Source organism: Ursus americanus, chromosome 13 (assembly GCF_024610735.1).
Source record: "Ursus americanus isolate L20-20 chromosome 13, mUrsAme1.1.p, whole genome shotgun sequence".
Classification (NCBI taxonomy): Eukaryota; Metazoa; Chordata; class Mammalia; order Carnivora; family Ursidae; genus Ursus; species Ursus americanus.
The window spans coordinates 32,206,687-32,225,275 of record NC_142139.1 but is presented as its reverse complement, the minus strand read 5'-3'; the positions used below and the strand labels follow the sequence as shown (position 1 = coordinate 32,225,275).

At 35.7% G+C, this 18,589-nt stretch overlaps 1 protein-coding gene across 9 annotated transcripts in view; it reads left to right on the top strand.

Moving 5' to 3' along the window:
- Positions 1 to 18,589, top strand: part of INPP4B (inositol polyphosphate-4-phosphatase type II B) — a 745,035-nt gene that overhangs the window by 585,762 nt on the left and 140,684 nt on the right. For all 9 annotated transcript variants that reach the window (XM_087866479.1, XM_045798922.2, XM_087866474.1 and 6 more), the window contains one exon: positions 5,086 to 5,194. In XM_087866479.1, coding sequence (XP_087722605.1) covers positions 5,086 to 5,194 — 109 coding nt within the window. The remainder of the gene's footprint in view (positions 1 to 5,085; positions 5,195 to 18,589) is intronic.

The following is an 18,589-nucleotide window of genomic DNA, read 5'->3' as shown; positions in this document are numbered from 1 at the left end:
ATGTTAGTGGAAAGACCAATCCTAACACATTATCTACTTTATTTAATGGTGTAATACAAGATTCATTTCTTAGTTTTGATAATCTATGATTATGTAAGATATTAACATAGGAAGCATGAGTGAAGGGTATACAGAAGTCTGTCCTAATTTTGCAGCAACTCTGGAAATCCAAAATTATCTAAAAAATTTCAAAAGTATTTAAACAATAAATATGTTTTTGTATTTTAACAAAAGTTACATATATATTTCAGCTATATAACGTGATATTTTGCTCTACATACCTAGTGGATGATTACTATATCTAAGCTAATTAACATATTCATCTCCTCACAGAGTTACTGTTTTTTTGCTTTTTTTTTCTGAATTCAAATTTTATAGAAACATTGACAGCAATTTAGTCATAAACTTTTTTTATTGTGTTAAGAATATCTAACGTAAGATCTAACCTCTTAACAAAATGTTAAGTGTACAATACCTTATTGTTGACTGTAGGTACAATGTTGTATATCAGTTATCTAGAGCTATTTATCTTGCTTGACTGAAGCTCTATACCATTTGATTAGTAACTTTGCTTTTCCTTCTTCTCCAGCCCTTGGTAAGCAGGATTCCACTTTTCGTTTCTATTTATTTGATACTTACTTAATTCTAGGTACCTCACACAAGTACAGTCATGCATTATTTGTCTTTCTGTAGCTTATTTCACTTAATACCCTCAGGGATTATCCAGACTGTCACATAATACAGAAGTTTCTTCTCTTTTAAATCTGGACAGTATCCCATTGTACATATACAGCACATTTTCTTTATCCATTCATCCGCTAATGGACATTTAGGTTGTTTCCACATCTTGCCTATTATGAATAGGGCTTACATGAACATAGAGGTGCTCATATCTCTCTGAGATCCTGATTTCAGTTCTTTTGTATAAATACCCAGAACTGGGATTGCTGAACCATGGTAGTTATATTTTTAATTATTTTAGGAACCTTTGTGATATTTCCCATAGCATATGCACCATTTGCATTTCCTAACAGTGTGCAAAGATTCCAGTTTGTCCACGTCATGGCTAACACTCACTGTCTTTTGCTTTTTTTATAATAACCATTTTTACAGGTGTGAGATGGCATCTCATTGTAGTTTTGATTTGCATTTTCCTGATGATTAATAACCTTTAACATTTTTTCATATACCTGTTGGCCATTTGTATGTCTTCTTGGGCAAAATGTCTATTCAAGCCTTTAGCCCATTTTTTAGTCAGGTTATTAGTTTTACTATGGAGTTGTAGGAGTTTACTATATAGTAAGACTTTACTATAAAGAAAGACTGTTCTTTCTCATTAGATATGGTTTGTCAATATTTTCTCTCTTCTATATGTTGCCTTTTTAGTCTATTGTTTCCTTACCTATACAGAAGCTTTTTAGTTTGATGTAGTCCTGCTTGTTTTTGTTCCTTATGCTTTTAGTGTCATATCTACAAAATCACTGTAAAGACCAATTATCATAAAACTTTTCCTCTATGTTTTTTTCTAGGAGTTTTACACTTTTAGGTCTTATGTCTATGTCTTTAATCCATTTTGAGTTGACTTTTGTGCATGCTATAGGACAAGGGTCTAATTTCATTCTTTTGCATGTGAATAATCATATATTCTCTTTGTTCTTTTATAGAATATGGATGGGTATGTATTCAGCCCCATCCTATCTATCTATAAAACCAGGAGATATATATAGATATAGATATAGATATATATCTCAGATTCCAATATGCTTTTTCTGGATAGTATATATAATTTTTGTTTATTTCTTCAATTAAGAATAATAATACCTTATATGTTCTATAAAGACATATAATACAAACTGAATTGAGCCTCAGAATATTTGTTTATTTATTGACATTTATTGAACACCTACAACATGGATGATGTTGAGGCATTTGAATGTTCTTCTGTTAATATTTGAAATATATGTGGAGGGGTATAAGTATCGAAGCCTGTGTTTTGGGCCGAGTGACTGAATGGCCATCCATATGGGACGGTGATGTACTGCACGGCGCTATGGATGCAGGGAGGCTAAGACTGAAGTGGCGGTAGTAATCCTGACAAGAAATGAGGAAGATCAGAATTAAGATAAGGGTAATCAACAGTGATAAGAAAGAATAAAATTTGATAGTAGAGTTGTTAGAACTGATCAGATACAATGTTGAGGGAAAGAAAGAAATTGAAAATGATCTTGATATCTTGAGAATTTTGTGGGAAGACTTAAAGGGATGTCGTGTTTGTATTGGTCATGGGGATCCGGGGAGGGAGAGCAGGTGGAACCAGTTAGAATGAGAAAAGCTTAATAGCTGATTGAAAATCAGAAATGTTCAGAAGGCATTAGGAATTGGATTATTTAATGTGTGGAAAGGGTCAAAACTAGCCAGAGATAGAGATTTTGTGGCTTTGGTAAAAATATAGTGTTAAAACTCTGAAAGGGATGAGCTCATAAACAGAAAATAGAGTGGAAACAAGTAAAAGTCAGAACTTTGGATATAAAAGAACTTGTTTATAACTTTGAAAGTTCTTTTTTATAGTTGGATACAAGAAACACACACACATTTAGATTTAGATTAGATTTAGATTTAGATTTAAAAAGAATCAACTCTTTATTATGAAGAATGGACAATATTTGAGCAACTCTCTTCCTTAACTTGCTGCTTCCAAGTTTCATGGTTCCTTCATAGATGACTAGAATTCCCCCCAGCAGAGTGGATGAACAAAGAGAAAATTTCTGCTCCTAGAAAGTAGCTTTGGAAAATGCTGTAGGTGAATTGAAGAGACAGATTCATGAGGAAGCTAGTGCAACTGAAGTTTGGGGCTCTTTCTGTGTATGGACCTCTTACGAAATCCTGCACGGGGCCTGAGCAACTTGTTTGTGGTCAGGTGTTTTGCAAATTTTACAAAAATAAGCTTTTAACCTCCATCAGTTAAGACTGTTCTTTCTAATCTGATTTCCCCTTCCCTCATCATTCCCCTCTTGCTAGGTGGTGTTGGAGAGGCCACAAACTTTTTTGAATCCAGTGATAGTCTACAGGCAATTAAAAAAAAAATTCAGTTAGGAATGCATTTAGTTGGGGCTTAGTGGGACATATGTATACGTTTTTAGTCACTTCTGTGTCTTGTTTGTGTGGTTGGTCCCCAGGGTTCAGCAGAAATGCAGCATATTTTTGGCACCGTCACTGGTGATTTTCTTTTTGCATTTACTTTAGATTAACACAGGAACTGATTCTATTCAGAAGACTGAGCCTCAGTATTACTTTCCTTTTCAGACCGAAAAGTGCATTTTCATGGTAAATAAGCATAACTTAAAATATCATCTTTCTTTGCTTCAGTGGTAGGATTACTTCCTATAGGGAAAATAATCATAGGTAATAGTGAATGCTCACCATTTTAACTACTTTCAAGTTCATTATCTACCCGAGGAAACTGAGACATAGAGAGGTTAAGTAACTTCCCTAATGCTGCACAGCTTGTAAGTGGCAGAGCTGGGATCCAGAGTGAGGGACTGAGGCTCCAGTCACGAATTTAAACCCCTGGCTCTCCATCCCTGGATTAGAAGTCGGAAGACTGTGGTTGTAAGGTCTTTGGGACTTTAGGCAAAGCAGGTCATTTCTCAAGGTTCTCAGAGTCTTCATCAGACAAAGAAGGTGGACTGGAATTTAGTGTTGGTAACTTTTGGGTCTTCACAGGACCATTTGAGAAAGCTGTGACCCTTTTCCTCGAAGTAGAACAGACATACTTATACAGTTTGCATATATTTATGGACTCCCCGAAACACTTTTCTTAAACCTAGATTAAAATCTCCTGGATGAAGAAGTCTTTAAATTTCATGTAAGTCTAATATTCTGCTTTATTAAGAAAAACTAACTTTTAGTTTATTAGTGACTTTTTAAAAGGGCAAGAGATTACCACCGTAACAATCTATTGAGTGGCTTTTCAGTAAGTGCCTTATTGATGGGTTGGTTTGGGTTACATTCTGGTTTTTTGTTTTTGTTTTTGTTTTTGTTTTCTGTATTGTTCTGTTTTGTTTGTGTGACCTTGAGTTCTCTCAGTGCTGCTGAAGTCTTTCATTTGAAGACGTTTTTTATTAGGAAAAATATTTCAGGTACATTTGGATTGAATCAGTATAGAGAAGTTACGGTGTTTACCTGAAGCTAATAAAATAATTTATGTTTTCCCTGTAAATGAGAACTGAAAAACAACCAGTGTCAATACCAAAATCAATTTGAAAAGGATCTACTATGAAATTAGGTTTCTCAAATAAAATGTAGTTTAACAAGAGATGTTCACTCTGTCTTCCTTCTTATGGGGATACTTTTCATTAGAAGGTAAAAATGATGCTGTGTTTTGAAGCCATAAACTTAATATGTATCAAACTTGATGGCTTTCAGGATCAAAGGATTGAGTTTCAATTTAAATGTATGGATTTTTTATTAAAAAAAACAAAGTGTCTTGGTGAAAAATAGATCTAGAGACATTTCATGTATTCTTTCTATGTCATCTAAGAAAATTGCAAAAGCATGCATTCAAAACTGGGTTATGTTTAGTATACACAGACAGGAAACTACTCTGTATAGATTTTTAAAAAATGCACTAGTACTGTTCTGCCCTTGAGCCAAAATGAATTAATATTTTGGTTCTTTTCTCTGTAAACTTTCTCTGTAAAGATTGTTCATTATTGTTGAGTTTCAATATGATCACAAATTAAATGATGCAAAACTCAATAAAGGAATATACACAAAAGACCAATTAACATGTTATCTCAGTAAGTATATAAAAGAATGAGGGAACATACTGTTCCACACAGTAGCATATAATTAAGATGTAGTCATAAATCAAAGAAATATTATAACTTGCTTAGGTGCACAGGTGGCTTTTAGAAAGATTGATTAGCTCCTCTTGCCCCCTTGAGATGAGAGTTCATAGTTATTCCTGCAAAATTAAACAGAATAATTCCTCAAACTTCCCACAGTGTGTGTGCTTCAATGCAGATAGCGTGCTGGAGACAAATGTTTGCGAAGTGTTCATCTCCTTGTCCGTTCCTGTTCCAGATGCTCTCTACGATGTCATCACTGTGGGAGCCCCAGCTGCCCATTTTCAGGGATTTAAGAATGGTGGTCTTCGGAAACTACTCCATAGATTTGAAATGGAAAGAAGAAAGTAAGTGACGAAAAGATGCTTTAATGATATTATCTTCCCTTTGGGGAAGTTTGTTTATAGGTTAGGATGAAGAAGCTTGGTCCATCACAATGAATAGTTCTTGACATCTCCAACCTATTAAGTAACTTTAAGTTGTCAAATGTCCAAAAAAATACTTGAACAGAAATTAAATTAGAATAAAGGAAATGCCTGAGTGTATTGCTTATGGAGTAGCACTATGCTGGCAGAAAAATCTTCTGGAAACCATGCTACCAAAAAATCGATATATTCTAGTATCGACTATGGCTCATTCAATGGAATGGTATTCATGTGGAGATTTAGTTGAAAATGGTCTGTTTTAACTGTGAAGCCAAAGACACTTGGTGGAGAGCATGAGTCCTAATTTATGACTTAGACCCTACTAGTGATTTGTACTGTGGCCTAAGGCCAGGCACATAACTGCCTATCATTTGATTGTGTCATTTGAAAACGAGACACCAGTATAGAACTTTATCTGTTAAATGGTGAGATTAAGAGAGAAATCTTGTATTCCTTAGGGAAAAGGCATGATGAAAAAACCAAAGTATTATCACTGTCATTTATAATTTTTTATACTTTCTCAATTTTTTGTGTGTTCGGTTACTTTAAGATATTGCATCAGTAGTTTATCCCCCATGTACTGACCCCCACGTACTGAGCTTATCCTGTAATAAGCCTATACTCATGTAAACCATAAAGAGTGTTACTCAGATATGAAGGGTAACTTTCCTTTCCTTTTCAAGTCATTACTCTTCTTGGATTACGATCCCAAATTTTGAAAATTAGGGGACAATAGTTATTCTTAGTCATAGTTGGTTTAGTAATACTATTAGAAAATCTGAGTGGCAAAACTAAAATTTTTAAAAAAGTTTTATCACATAACACATTTGTTATTCAGTGTCCCAATATTCAGGAAGAAAGCATTAAAGTAAGTTAGAATTGGGGCGCCTGGGTGACTCAGCTGGTTGAACTTCTGATTCTCGATTTCAGCTCCGGTCATGATCTCAGGGTCCTGAGATGGAGCTCCGCCTCGGGCTCCATGCTCGGGGAGGAGTCCGCTTGAGATTCTCTCTCTCCCTCACCCTTTGCCTCTCCCCCTGCTGGCGCTGTTTCTCTAAAAACAAACAAACAAACAAACAAACAATCTTTAAAGCAAGTTAGAATTGAATAATTGATATACTATTATATTAATATATAAACTAATAGTATATATATTTTTTCTTGTTTTAAGGAAATTGACTTTGGGGGTTGCCTGGGTGGCTCAGTCTAATAAGCTTTCGGCTCTTGATTTCAGCTCAGGTCGTGATCTCTAGGTTGTGAGATGAGGCTCACATTGCATTCCACACTGGGCCTGAGGCCTGCTTAAGATATTCTCTCTCTCTCTCTCTCTCTCTCTCTCTACCGCTCACTCTCCTCCCACTCACATGCTTGCTCTCTCACTCTCTCTTTCTCTCTCACTAAAAAAGCATGCAAGGAAAGAAGGAAGGAAGGAAAGAGAAAGAAAGAAATTGACTTTGGTACAATACTATTGATTTAGATATAATCCTCATTCAGATTACTTCAGGTTTCAGTTTTGTGTTTGTTTAGTTGGTTGAAAAAGCATAGATCGAGTTCTATGATATTTTAACACAGGTGTAGATTCGAGTAACTATCATCAAAGTAATCATAAAGGACTATTCCATTACCACCAAGGAACTCTCTCAGGTGATCCCTTAATAGTCACACCTCCCCCAAACCCTTCTGCTGCAGAGAGTTATTCTGTTGCCTTATTATTTCTGTGGGGAGTAGAAACAGAATTGCAACCAGGGGCTCTGAGGGGAGAGGCACCTTCTATTTAATTCATGGAGGCTGGAAGTCAGTTACCACAGACCTCATGGAGAAAGGATACCATCTCTTTGCTGAAATGGGAATGGGGGTGGAATACAGGTTTCTGTCCATGGGCTCAACCAAGGAGGGGCGTTTCTCACTGACCCCTTGCTGCACCATTATTTGAGTGGGAAGGCAACCTGCCATTTTTGTGATATCACCCCTAGAATAGACAAGTATGAGTAAAAGTTTTCTGTTCTGTTTGGCCACCCTTTACTAGTTGTTTGGCTTTTGTTTGATGCCATTTTAACCTGGTATTTTGCATTGCTGGGATATATGAAGCAAGGAAAAAAATACAAAAACAAAAACTATGGAACTCACTGTAATGTTATTCCTTAAGTCTCAAGCCACCTAGTCAATCTGCCTTCATTTTTGCACCTCTTAGATTCCTCTGATAAATGACTTACAGGTTTTATCTAGAGTGTTTTTTCTGATTAGAGGGGTGAAATAGATTGTGTTTACTCCATCTTGCCTGGAACTAGAAGTCTCTAAACTTGAGAATTCACTAATCTATTTGCTTTTCTCAATCAAATGTTAAGAGTTTTTAACACAGTTAAAAGACTGAAAACTGTCCATAGGGCACATAAAATCTAGTTGAGCATATGAAGAGTTGGCATGTGATGAGACATGGAACCTAACCCTGTCACTTACTAAAACACTGCTATATGCTACTATGAAAGAAAATGTTGAGCTGTGTGGTTAGGTTCTGAATAATATTTTTTTGAGTTTTAAATATCTCCATGAATATCAGAATTTTTACTATTCTTCACCTCTCACTGGGATGTTTATGTACACATAATCACACACAGACACATACACACACACACACACACACACACCGCTTTCTAGGATCAAATTTAAAATAAAAGAGAAAAGAGCATCCAATGCTTATAAACATTGATTTGCTTTAGGTTTTTCCTATGTGTTATATATCCCACTGTATTACTAATGACTTTATTGATAAAATGCAATGAAGTTTTTTCATTAAAAAAAACAATTTGGTGTGGATCTCAAAGTACTCCATAGGGCAGAGATGTAGGGCAAGTATGACTTGCTGGGGCACTACGCAGATGAGCGTGGTTTCAGCCAGTCCGTCAAGTTAAGAGGTGATCTAAACAAAGACTTCCAGCCTAAAGTGACATCGTACTATGCAAATTACTTTTCTGCAGGCTTTTTCAACAACAAATATTGCATTTGTCAATCAAAAGCAATAACAGAAAAGTAAATATGACTATATGAAATGAGTAACTGAGACTAACACATTACTTACATTTGGCAGTGCAGAAAAGCACGTTAAGCGAAGGAATTTTCGTCACCTCTGTCTTTCGATACTTCCCCAAAAGATAGCCAGATATTTTAGGCCACTTTTTTAGGGGAACTTCCATAGCTGTTTTACTACTTCACATTCATTTATTTTCTTCTCAGCGACACTAATGAAATATTGCCATCTGAGAACACATGTAATTTATGTGTCTGTTCCTCAGGGATCTGTTTTTTGATGAATACACTGACCACATAATGAAAAGGGTTTTAGTGTAAGAAAGCCTTGCTTATAGGGGTGCCTGGGAGGCTCAGTTGGTTAAACCTCTGACTCTTGATTTCAGCTCAGGTCATGATCACAAAGTCTTGGGATCAAGCCCCACACCAGGCTCTGCACTCTGAGCAGAATCTGCTTGTCCCTCTCCCTTTGCTTCTTCCCCCTCCCCCTGCTCATGTCCTCCCTCCCTCTCTCTCTCTCAAATAAATAAATAAAATCTTTTTAAAAAGCAAACCTTACTTAGAGTATTCATATAATGTAATTTAGATCACATAAAAATGCATTTTAAAAGCTACAAGATAATTAATTCGGAAGAGTGATCTTTTTAAAGTACAAATGTCTGAGTATATTACTCCTCTGCTCAGAAACCTTCAGGGAGTCCACAGTCATCCACTGGGCATTCAAAACATCTGTGATCTCACTCCACCAACTTTTTACTTTCATCTCCACTTTCTCCTATAGTTGCTTCTTAAATGCTATACAAACTGTTTCCTTAATGGACCTCACACTTTTCCACCTCTTCTTCTTTCCTTACTCAGTTCCCTTTGGTAAGAAATTGTTCTGTTTTCATCTTCCCACTATTTTCTGTTTCTTCCTGTCAAAACCAAACACATAATCCTATTCAAGATTCCACGCATCATCCATCCTAATATTCTACCCTCTCCATTACGTCTTCCTGATTTCCCAAGTTGATTTCACTCTCTATCCTAGTATTTTATTTTTACTCTCCTTATAGCCTTATTGGATCAGAGTTCTAATATATTAGGTTTGTTCTCATCTGATACTTCTGAAACAGTTTGTGATTTCCTTGATGAAGAGATATCCTCTTGAAATTTGGGTCTTCTGGAGTACCCCACAGAATGTTTGGCATCAAATTCAGCAGGCATTGGAATTCACATATGAATCAGATACAGTCTCTGATTTAAAGTGCTGAAAACACCAGTGGGAGATCAAGTTTCACAAATAATAATAATACAATAAGATCAGTATTACATAAAGTAGAGTTTCTCAATCTTGACTGCATATTACAATTACCTTTGGAGCTTTAAAACATTTTATCTTTGCCAAGATATCACCCCAGACAAATTTAGTGAAAGTCATGGGAATGGAGCCCAGGTAGGGGTATGTTTTAAAAGCTTCCCAGGTAAGAATAATGTGTAGCTAGAGAGAGATGTGAGTGAATAGTGCTGGGAGAAGGCAGGAAGGGTGTGGAGAATAGAAACAGGAATAGTGACACAGATGAGTTGAACCTGAAAAATTTTCAATGTAGAATCTCAATTGGTATGTATCAGGAAGAAAGAAAATCTATGCAAAGTGATATTTTTCTTTCTTACAGATATATAAGTAATATCTGTTGATATAAGGAAGAAAAATATTGCAATTTGCTTACTGGAAATTTGTGTTTAAAGAATCCCAAACTCATTAATAGTTGCAAAACAAAACCAAAGATGGGAGTAAAGCTATAACAATTTCAATCTGAGAAAACGTGGGCCTCAGTAACATGTGAACAAATAAATTCAAGCATATTATAAGGGTTTTCATGCTGTAAGCATGAGATTTTTCTGAGACAAATACCTTAATTGCACATGTATTTTTCTAAAAGACCAAAATTAGGATGTTTGTAAGCCATGTGTTCAGTTGTTACATCAAACATCTATGTGTTCCTGGAGTCAGTGGTTGACCTGGAAGCTCTTTAAAGTTTGTGGATTCCTCCCTCAAAATAGTAGCAATTCTTTACGTTTGTTATTGCTGAAAAGAAAGGGGGAAGTTGCCACAACAACACATATTTTGCCTGCTTTGATCATTTCTGATTTCAGCAGGAATGTCAGACTCAGCCAGAACTTTGACTAAGTAGGATCATGACCTGAAAGCATAACCCTTTCCTTAAGATGGAAAAGCACCTCATGAAAACCAAGAGCCTGTATAAAGGAGAAAAAGTGCCGGAGAAGGACAATGTCGACTCTTGTTTGAGGCTATTAATTCCCTGTGATCTGCCTGTTCATTTGGAGTGAACTCAGAACTAACTCCCTACAAATGATCTAAAATCACATGCCTGCGGACATGTCCTGGTGTTCCCAGCCCTCCCCTCATCTGTTCCAGTTAGGAATATAGTCAACATTTACTACCCCACAATTTCAAACAGAAAAAAGAAAAAGATCACTTGGAAAAAAATGAAATAAAATTTTTCTCACAGGAATATTGTAGGCTCTCCTTGAGCCTGCAACAACCTGAGTCTGTATTAGAATTTGGGGGAATTTTCTGAAGGAAAGTAGTTCATTAATACAAAGAGTTAAACCAGTCTTACCTTTATGAGATCAATGGTTGTGTAATCATAGGACAAAAACTCTGAGGAAAATTTTCCTATTATAAGGAAAAATACAAGTAAATGTTTCCTCATTCTCTATTATAAATAGAAGACTTCTTGGATAAAAGGAAAAATATTGCTTTAGGGAACGAAGCTCTGTGTAGCCGACAGTGTAGCAGGCATTCAATAAGCCAGAAATGGGAACCGGATGCAAAACCTCATACCACTGCCTTTGATACATACATTCCTCTGATAGAATCACTAACCACGGCTTAATTCGGGAAGACAAAACATAAATTAACATTTTTAGTTAGTAATATAGAGCTGAGATGTCTAAACAAAACTGTCAGTTTTCCAGCTTACCCCTTTTTGCAGTCTCTCCTGTAACCAGTAGTTAGCAAAATAGTTGTTTTAAACCCTTCATTTTCATACTTAAGACTAAGATTCTCATTTATTTATGAGAGGGAATGAGTGATTCAGATATATTCAGTGAAAGCAGTAGGACTGCAACCATGATTTCATTTGGAGACCAATTTTTTTTTTTTTCTTCCTACCGAACCTCTTTCTCTGTCTTTAGCTTGACCTCTGGATTTCTCTCAGAAACTTGTCCTGTCATTCACTAGCAGAGCAATTTAGTCTGAGATCACAATTCTGTTTAGTATTTTCTGTGCTCCAGTAGATCATGTCATGTATCTTTCCAGTAGAAATATTTTGATATTTCCATAATCTATATTTTAAAAAATATTTTCTATTAATAATTTTCTTTTTTTAATTTTTAATTCCAGTATAGTTATCATACAGTGTAATATTAGTTTCAAGTGTACGATATAGTGAATCAACACTTCGGTACATCACCCTGTGCTCATCACAAATGCACTCCTTAATCCCCATCAACTATTTAACCCATCCCCACACCCGCCTCCTCTCTGGTAACCATCAGTTTGTTCTTTATAATAAAGAGTCTACTTCTTGGTTTGTCTTGATCTCTTTTTCGTTTTGTTTGTTAAATTCCACATATGAGCGAAATCATAGGTATTTGTCTTTCTATGATGGACTTACTTTGCTTAGCATTATACTTTCTATTATCCATGTCATTGGAAATGGCAAGATTTCATTCTTTTTCATGGCTGAATAATATTCCATTGTATAAATATACCACTTCTTTCTTTATTCATCTATCAATGGACACTTGGGCTGCTTCTATAATTTGGCGATTATAAATAATGCTGCTATAAACATAAGGTTGCGTATATCCTTTCAAATTAGTATTTGTTGTTTTTGAGTAAATACCCAGTAGTGTGATTACTGGATTATAGGGTAGTTCTGTTTTTAACTTCTACAGTGACTACACCAACAGTGCAAGCGGGTTCCTTTTCCTCTGCATCCTCACCAACACTCATTGTTTCTTGTGTTTTCAATTTTAGCCATTTAAACAAGTGTGAGGTGATAGCCCATTGTGGTTTTGATTTGCATTTCCCTGATGATGAATGATATAGAGCATCTTTTCATGTGTCTTTTGGCCATCCGTATGTCCTCTTTGGAGAAATGTCTGTTCGTGTCTTCTGCCCATTTTTTAATTGAATGATTTTGGTTTTAGGTGTATGTTTATTGGAAAATGTAGAAAAGTCAAATGAAAGATTAAAATTACCTGTAATCTCCCTCCTCAACAAGACAGTTACGAGTGGCATGCAGGTGTGGTCTCATCTAGTTTGTTTTTGCACATATAATTTACAGCTTTATTTTTTTTCTTTTATAAACTTAAAAATTCAGAATGGCTTATAAAATGGTTAATTCTTCAAAGTATATCAATTGAATGTTATACATTGAAAAAAAAATCTGTGTTTGTGGTTCTTTGGAAGTCATGACCAATCCACCAAAGCTAGTCTATTTTAAAATATCAGTCTTATAGGTTATAGCTAAAATTCATGTCCTATTCACTTACAGATATATTTTCTTTTCTTTTGGAAAAAATATTTTATATCACACACAAAAAAACCCACTCTATATCATACAGGACCTATGGAAATAAAGAGTAGGCATTAATAAAAGCCCTATCCTTTTTTCTTTTTTCCTATTCATTTTTCTTTTGAACCAGCATCTGACAATACGTTATTTTCAAGGAGATAGCAGTTTCATTCTTTGTGTAGATTGTAATTTGATTCCTTGGAGGTAAATATTCTTCCACCTATGATTTAGTCTTTCTCAGCCACTCTTAGCTCTCAGCTCAGTTCATCTTTAAGCGAATACAAAGCTACGGCTGCTAAAACTATGTCCCAGGTTTTTCTTCTCCATGTGCACTTCCCTGCATGTAGCTAGCTCCCTGTATACCAACATCAAATCTTCAAGAGAAAGTGGGTTTTTATCTCTTATATATGTATAGTTTGGAATAGCAAGACAATAAACTGTGTTTAAATAGTCATGTTGAGACTTGGACATACTGTACAATGAAATGATTAGGCTTGCATGGCATTGAACTACCTGTGATACAAGGGAATGGAAGGATTTTTCTAAGTTGCATATGATCCTAAATGAATTTTTAATGCAGTTTTTCTCCTTCTTTATTCTCTTTTTAACTATACAAAAATAAAATTTGCTTGTAGCACATGAATTTAAAGAATAAAGAAGCATATAAAGTGAAAAGCCTACCTCTTCCAATATCTCTCCCTAGAATAAACCAATTAGAACAGCTAAATGTATTTCCATGTATAATTTCTTCTAGGCTTCCAACCATTTGAATTTTCAATGGCTATGACTCAGTCCACAAACTCAGGTTCATTGGAATGTGATGTTCTTGAATTTTCCATAACTAAGTTTATTTTTTTCTGGCTTCATTCTGGGTGAAGGCAGAAACTTTCATTTCAGACAATTCATAGACTCCACTCCCTACATGGATGGAATCATGGCTTGGGCACTTAGTAGCTTTGTTACATTAGTCAAATTGCCTCACCTCTCTATAACTTAGTTTCCTCATTTGTGGTGTGGAAATACTGCTTACCTCATAGGGTTGTTTTGAAGATTTGATGACTTCATATACACAAAACTTTTTGTAAGGGTGACTGGCACATAACGAGGGCCTAAAAGATATTAGCTATTATTTATGTAAAATACATAAACAAGGATATTTTCACTCAGAAAAATGTTTTGGTAATGCCTCATTTCAATTCATGTAGATTTCATTTTTTCTAAAATTAAGGCAGCATTTTATTGATTGAATGTAGCATAATTATCGAACCAATACAATATGGATGGCCATTTAGATTATTTCTAATTTTTTGTTATAACTACCTGTGTTCACAGGATACACCCTTATTTTTATGTCCCTAAAAACTGTGAGCATTTCTTTTTTGATAAACTCCTAAAAGTGGAATTTCTTAGTTGAGGGGGTTAAATTTTAGAGATGCTGCCATGTTTCCCTCCAAAAAAGTTGTATCAATGTACATAAAATGCCTAATTGCGCACATATTCTCAAGCTCCGGGCTTCTGACACCATCTCTGTGTGAAGCCCAGATATGGCTCATGAGGTCCAGACATGCATTTACAACCTTCTAGCAGACAGCTCTACATTAATGATATCATCCAACCGCTTCAATGTCAACATATTCAATCATCTCTCAATCTCTTTCCCTCAAACTTCTCTTGAGAATCTCTTTTCTTAATAAAAGTCACCACCATTCACCCAGATGTTCAATTTAGAAACTGGAAATCGTTAACTACTTTTCTTCCCTTGCTTCCACTTCCAAAAAAATAAAAAACAAAATAAAATCAGTTCTACCTTCTTATTTTTCAGGAAGTTATTCATTTCAATAATAAACTATGAGTTAGGACGATTCTAACCCATGGAATCACCATCTTTTAAATATTCTACTGCCAAATTTCCTAATTCCTCTCTCTTTCTAGACTGGCTCTCATCCAACCTGTTTTTCTCACTTTGGTTTGAGTAATATTTCCAAAAGGCAAAATCACAAATCTTGTGATTTCATAATGTTGAACATTTCTTAGCTGCCTCTTGCCTGGAGTACAAAGTTCAAGGTGCATAATATGTTCATGTGTTATCTGGTCCCACTTTCTTTTCCATTTTCATCTCTCACCCTACCCTTCATATGAACCAGACTAAATTTCCCCAGTTTCAGGGCTTCCTGCAAGCCGCCTTTGACCCGTTGGCTAGACTGCTGCTTTAAGCCTTCTGTGTACAGTCATCCCTGATTCCCCTCTGGACTATATGTGCCATAAGGACATGGACTGAGTACATCTGGTTGACCACGGTATCCTCAGGTGCTAACTTGCAAGTGTTCATGGAGGGAGTGAATAAAAGAAGTCAAAGGATTGCCTGTCACAGGACTGTCTCTTCTCTGTCTGAAAAGATCAGTGTGACTGTATCAGGTAACAGAAACGTAGGGAATATTTGTGGAGTTGGGAAAACAGAAATAGAGGAGTGTTTGTAGAAAATATCTCATAAGCTTAAAAACAGCCATTTTTTTTCAGGTATTAGAATGTTACTGTTTGCTTGTACCTCACTAGGAAGGGAAAATATACTTTAGTGTGTTCTGAAAGGGGATAGATGATAAATTTTGTACGAATAGCCTAGCCCAAAATCTGATTCAGTAACAGTAATGCAATAGTGACTTTAACATTTCCCTTGGTGACATTTTTCCGATCATCTACCCAAAAGCTTGCGAAGCCAAGTGTGATCTAAAGCGTAGGCAAGAAGCACTGTATGTAGCGTGACAGTTCGAAATTTTTAAAAATTAAAGCTTTCCCTTAAAGAAATGACTTTAATTATAAATGAAAATAAGTTTCTTAAACGACCTAGAATTTCTAGTGATAATATATTTGGCGAAGAGAAAAGTGTCTGAAATGGTAAAACACGTCGTCAGTCCTAATTTGGGGATTTCAGAAAGCCACTGAACTTCTCATCCTTCCATTTCCTTGTTTGCACTGTTGATGCGGCTGATTCCTTTTGAAATCATTAGATTATTAGAAAGAGTGGTTAAAATCTTGAGATTTTAAGGAAAGATTATAAAGTATATCATCACTGTTTTTCAGGAAGATAATTTGGATAATTTGACTTTTACAATTAAATGTTTTAATTTCTTAGCTATTAAAATAACGACTTCTGGTTTTATCTGGGGAAAAAAAGTAACCAACAGGAAGATTAGGACTTAAAAGATAAAATGTGAAATCTAATAAGCAAATTACATAAAGAAGCCTTTCTTACTAAAAAAAAGTAAACATGAAAAGATAATATGGTTTGAGGACCTACTTTTTGTAAATCAGGAGTTGCATTTCTCGTTCATTGTAAACTGAAAAAATGAATTTAAATCATGACGCTGTTATGTCATCTCAACTAGTATGCATTTAATCCAAAGAAGAACTCTTATATTCAGGTTAAACACTGAGCAATTTTCAGCCCATTTTTAAAGCTCTCTATTAGCTTAGATATTTAATATCCATTGGTCTCAAAGGCAGCAAACAACAAAAAAGAAAGTCATCAATGAGTAAATTCCCAGAAAATAAAAGATACCATATTTTCCAGAGCTTTATAGTAGTAAAAGCACTAACAAGAAAAGAAAAGAAGGGGAAAGAAAAGAAAAAGGTATGTGTGGGATCTTTGTCATGGAAGAATCACACAACTGGCTTGTGTAACATGAGAAAAATACTGTTATCACAAAATCTTTGTTAGATGGAACTTTTTCTGAACAATTCAGTGTCTTCTCCACTGTCATTAGGTCTGCGTTAAAAGTAGTTATTGCAGTGATTCTGTCAGAGGAGAAAGATGGCTTAGCCTAGGGTGGTGTCAGCACAGATACAGAAAAGGAGATTGGTTACAGAGGTATTTGGGAGGGCTTAGCAATTGTTTGGATTTTGTGTGTTTGTTCGGAGTGGCAGGTAAAAATCCAGAGATTTCAGAAAAGACTCCAAGTTTCTGTGCAGCCATACATGTGTATGGTGATGCCATTCACTGTCCTTGGCTCAAAAATTCTAAGAGCATAAAGAATCTGGGAATGAGGGAGAGAGAGAAGAATAAGGGGGGAGGGGAGAGGGGAAAGGAGAAGGGAAGGGAGAAGTGGGAAGATGAGGGGAGGGGAGAGAGAAGAATAAGGGGGGAGGGGAGAGGGGAAAGGAGAAGGGAAGGGAGAAGTGGGAAGATGAGGGGAGGGGAGAGAGAAGAGAGAGAAAGGATGTAAGAGTGGGCAGGACAGGAGCCAAATCTCATCCTGTAGACTCTGGGGACTCACTGACAGGTTTTTGTCTGAGGATTAAACAGGATCAGATTGTATTTTGAACCACAGTGAAAAGAATGAAGAAGAGCAAACAATTAGGCTATTATAATACTAAAGGGGAGAGGAAATGGGTGACTATGGAGTTAGAGATTTTAAGAAAACTTTTAGAGAATTTCAATCAAACTGGATGAATATTGAGGAAGATTAGGCAGGGTTGAGGGACTCTTAGTACTCTGGTTTATACAACTGGGTAAATGCACAGGTTGCTGGGAAAGAGAATACAGGAAATAAGCCATTGGTTTCCATTGCTTAGTTAATAAAGTCAGTTGTATATATTCAATATGAAAATAAGTTTTGGGAAACAAGAAAATAATTTTGTTGAGTCTGTGCTTTTTTTCCCAATTAAATAATCTTTTAAATGTCAGAACCAACAGGAATCTCAGAGATCACAAATTCCCCTATTTACTTTATTGATGAGAATACTGAGATCCAACAATTAAAACACCCATACAGATAATGACAGAACCAGAGCTAGAAAATTAGACTTCTGTCCCCACTCTCAGGTTCTTCTTCCATACTTATTCACCCTCGTACAATCAGTAGATATTTAACACAAAACGTAGTCTCCTAATAAATGAACAATGTTAATTCTAACTAATAATGTAAGGTATAGATGACCTTTCCAGAATTGATTTTGCTGCCCACCGGATGGAAATTTAAGGGGAAAAAAGAAAACAAAACAAGTTGGTCCATTCAACTCTTTCTGGGCTTTAATTAGAATATAATTTTAAGAGGAAATTACTTCACCTGTACAATTACAATAAATACATGAATCGATGTGGTGGGTAACACTATTTCAATCTGCCTAAAACTGTTCTGTACAGTAGTCAGTAAAAACATTTTTAGACATTGGTTCTCTCTGTATAGCCCTCCCAATACACCTCAGGAAAACCACTTATTTAGGAATCAAAGTAATAAAAGAAAAAAGTAAACTTTTCAAAGATGCTCATAGATTCTATTCATAGTAGTAAAATACTAGAAACATCTTGAATGATTGAATAAGCACTCTGCATCACTAGAGTGGAGCACTATGTAGTCATTTCAATTAGTGTGTGGATTGTGAGGTATGTAGAGATGTATATAATAAATGTACCGGCAAGGAAACATGAAATTACATATACACAGATGTCAATCTAAACATGGGTGAATGTTTTGGAAAGGATAGTAAGTTTATGTAGAGTGGTGCAGATAGATGCAGGCGGGGCTTTCTTTTAGGATGCTTTTGTTTACTATCTCTCTTCCTTTTTTTTTAAAGATTATATTTATTTATTTGAGAGAGAGAGATAGCTCAAGAGAGAGATCACAAGCGGGGGATGGGAGTTGGGTAGAAGGAGAAGCAGACTCCCTGCTGAGCAGGGAGCCCAATGCAGGGCTCGATTCCAGGACTC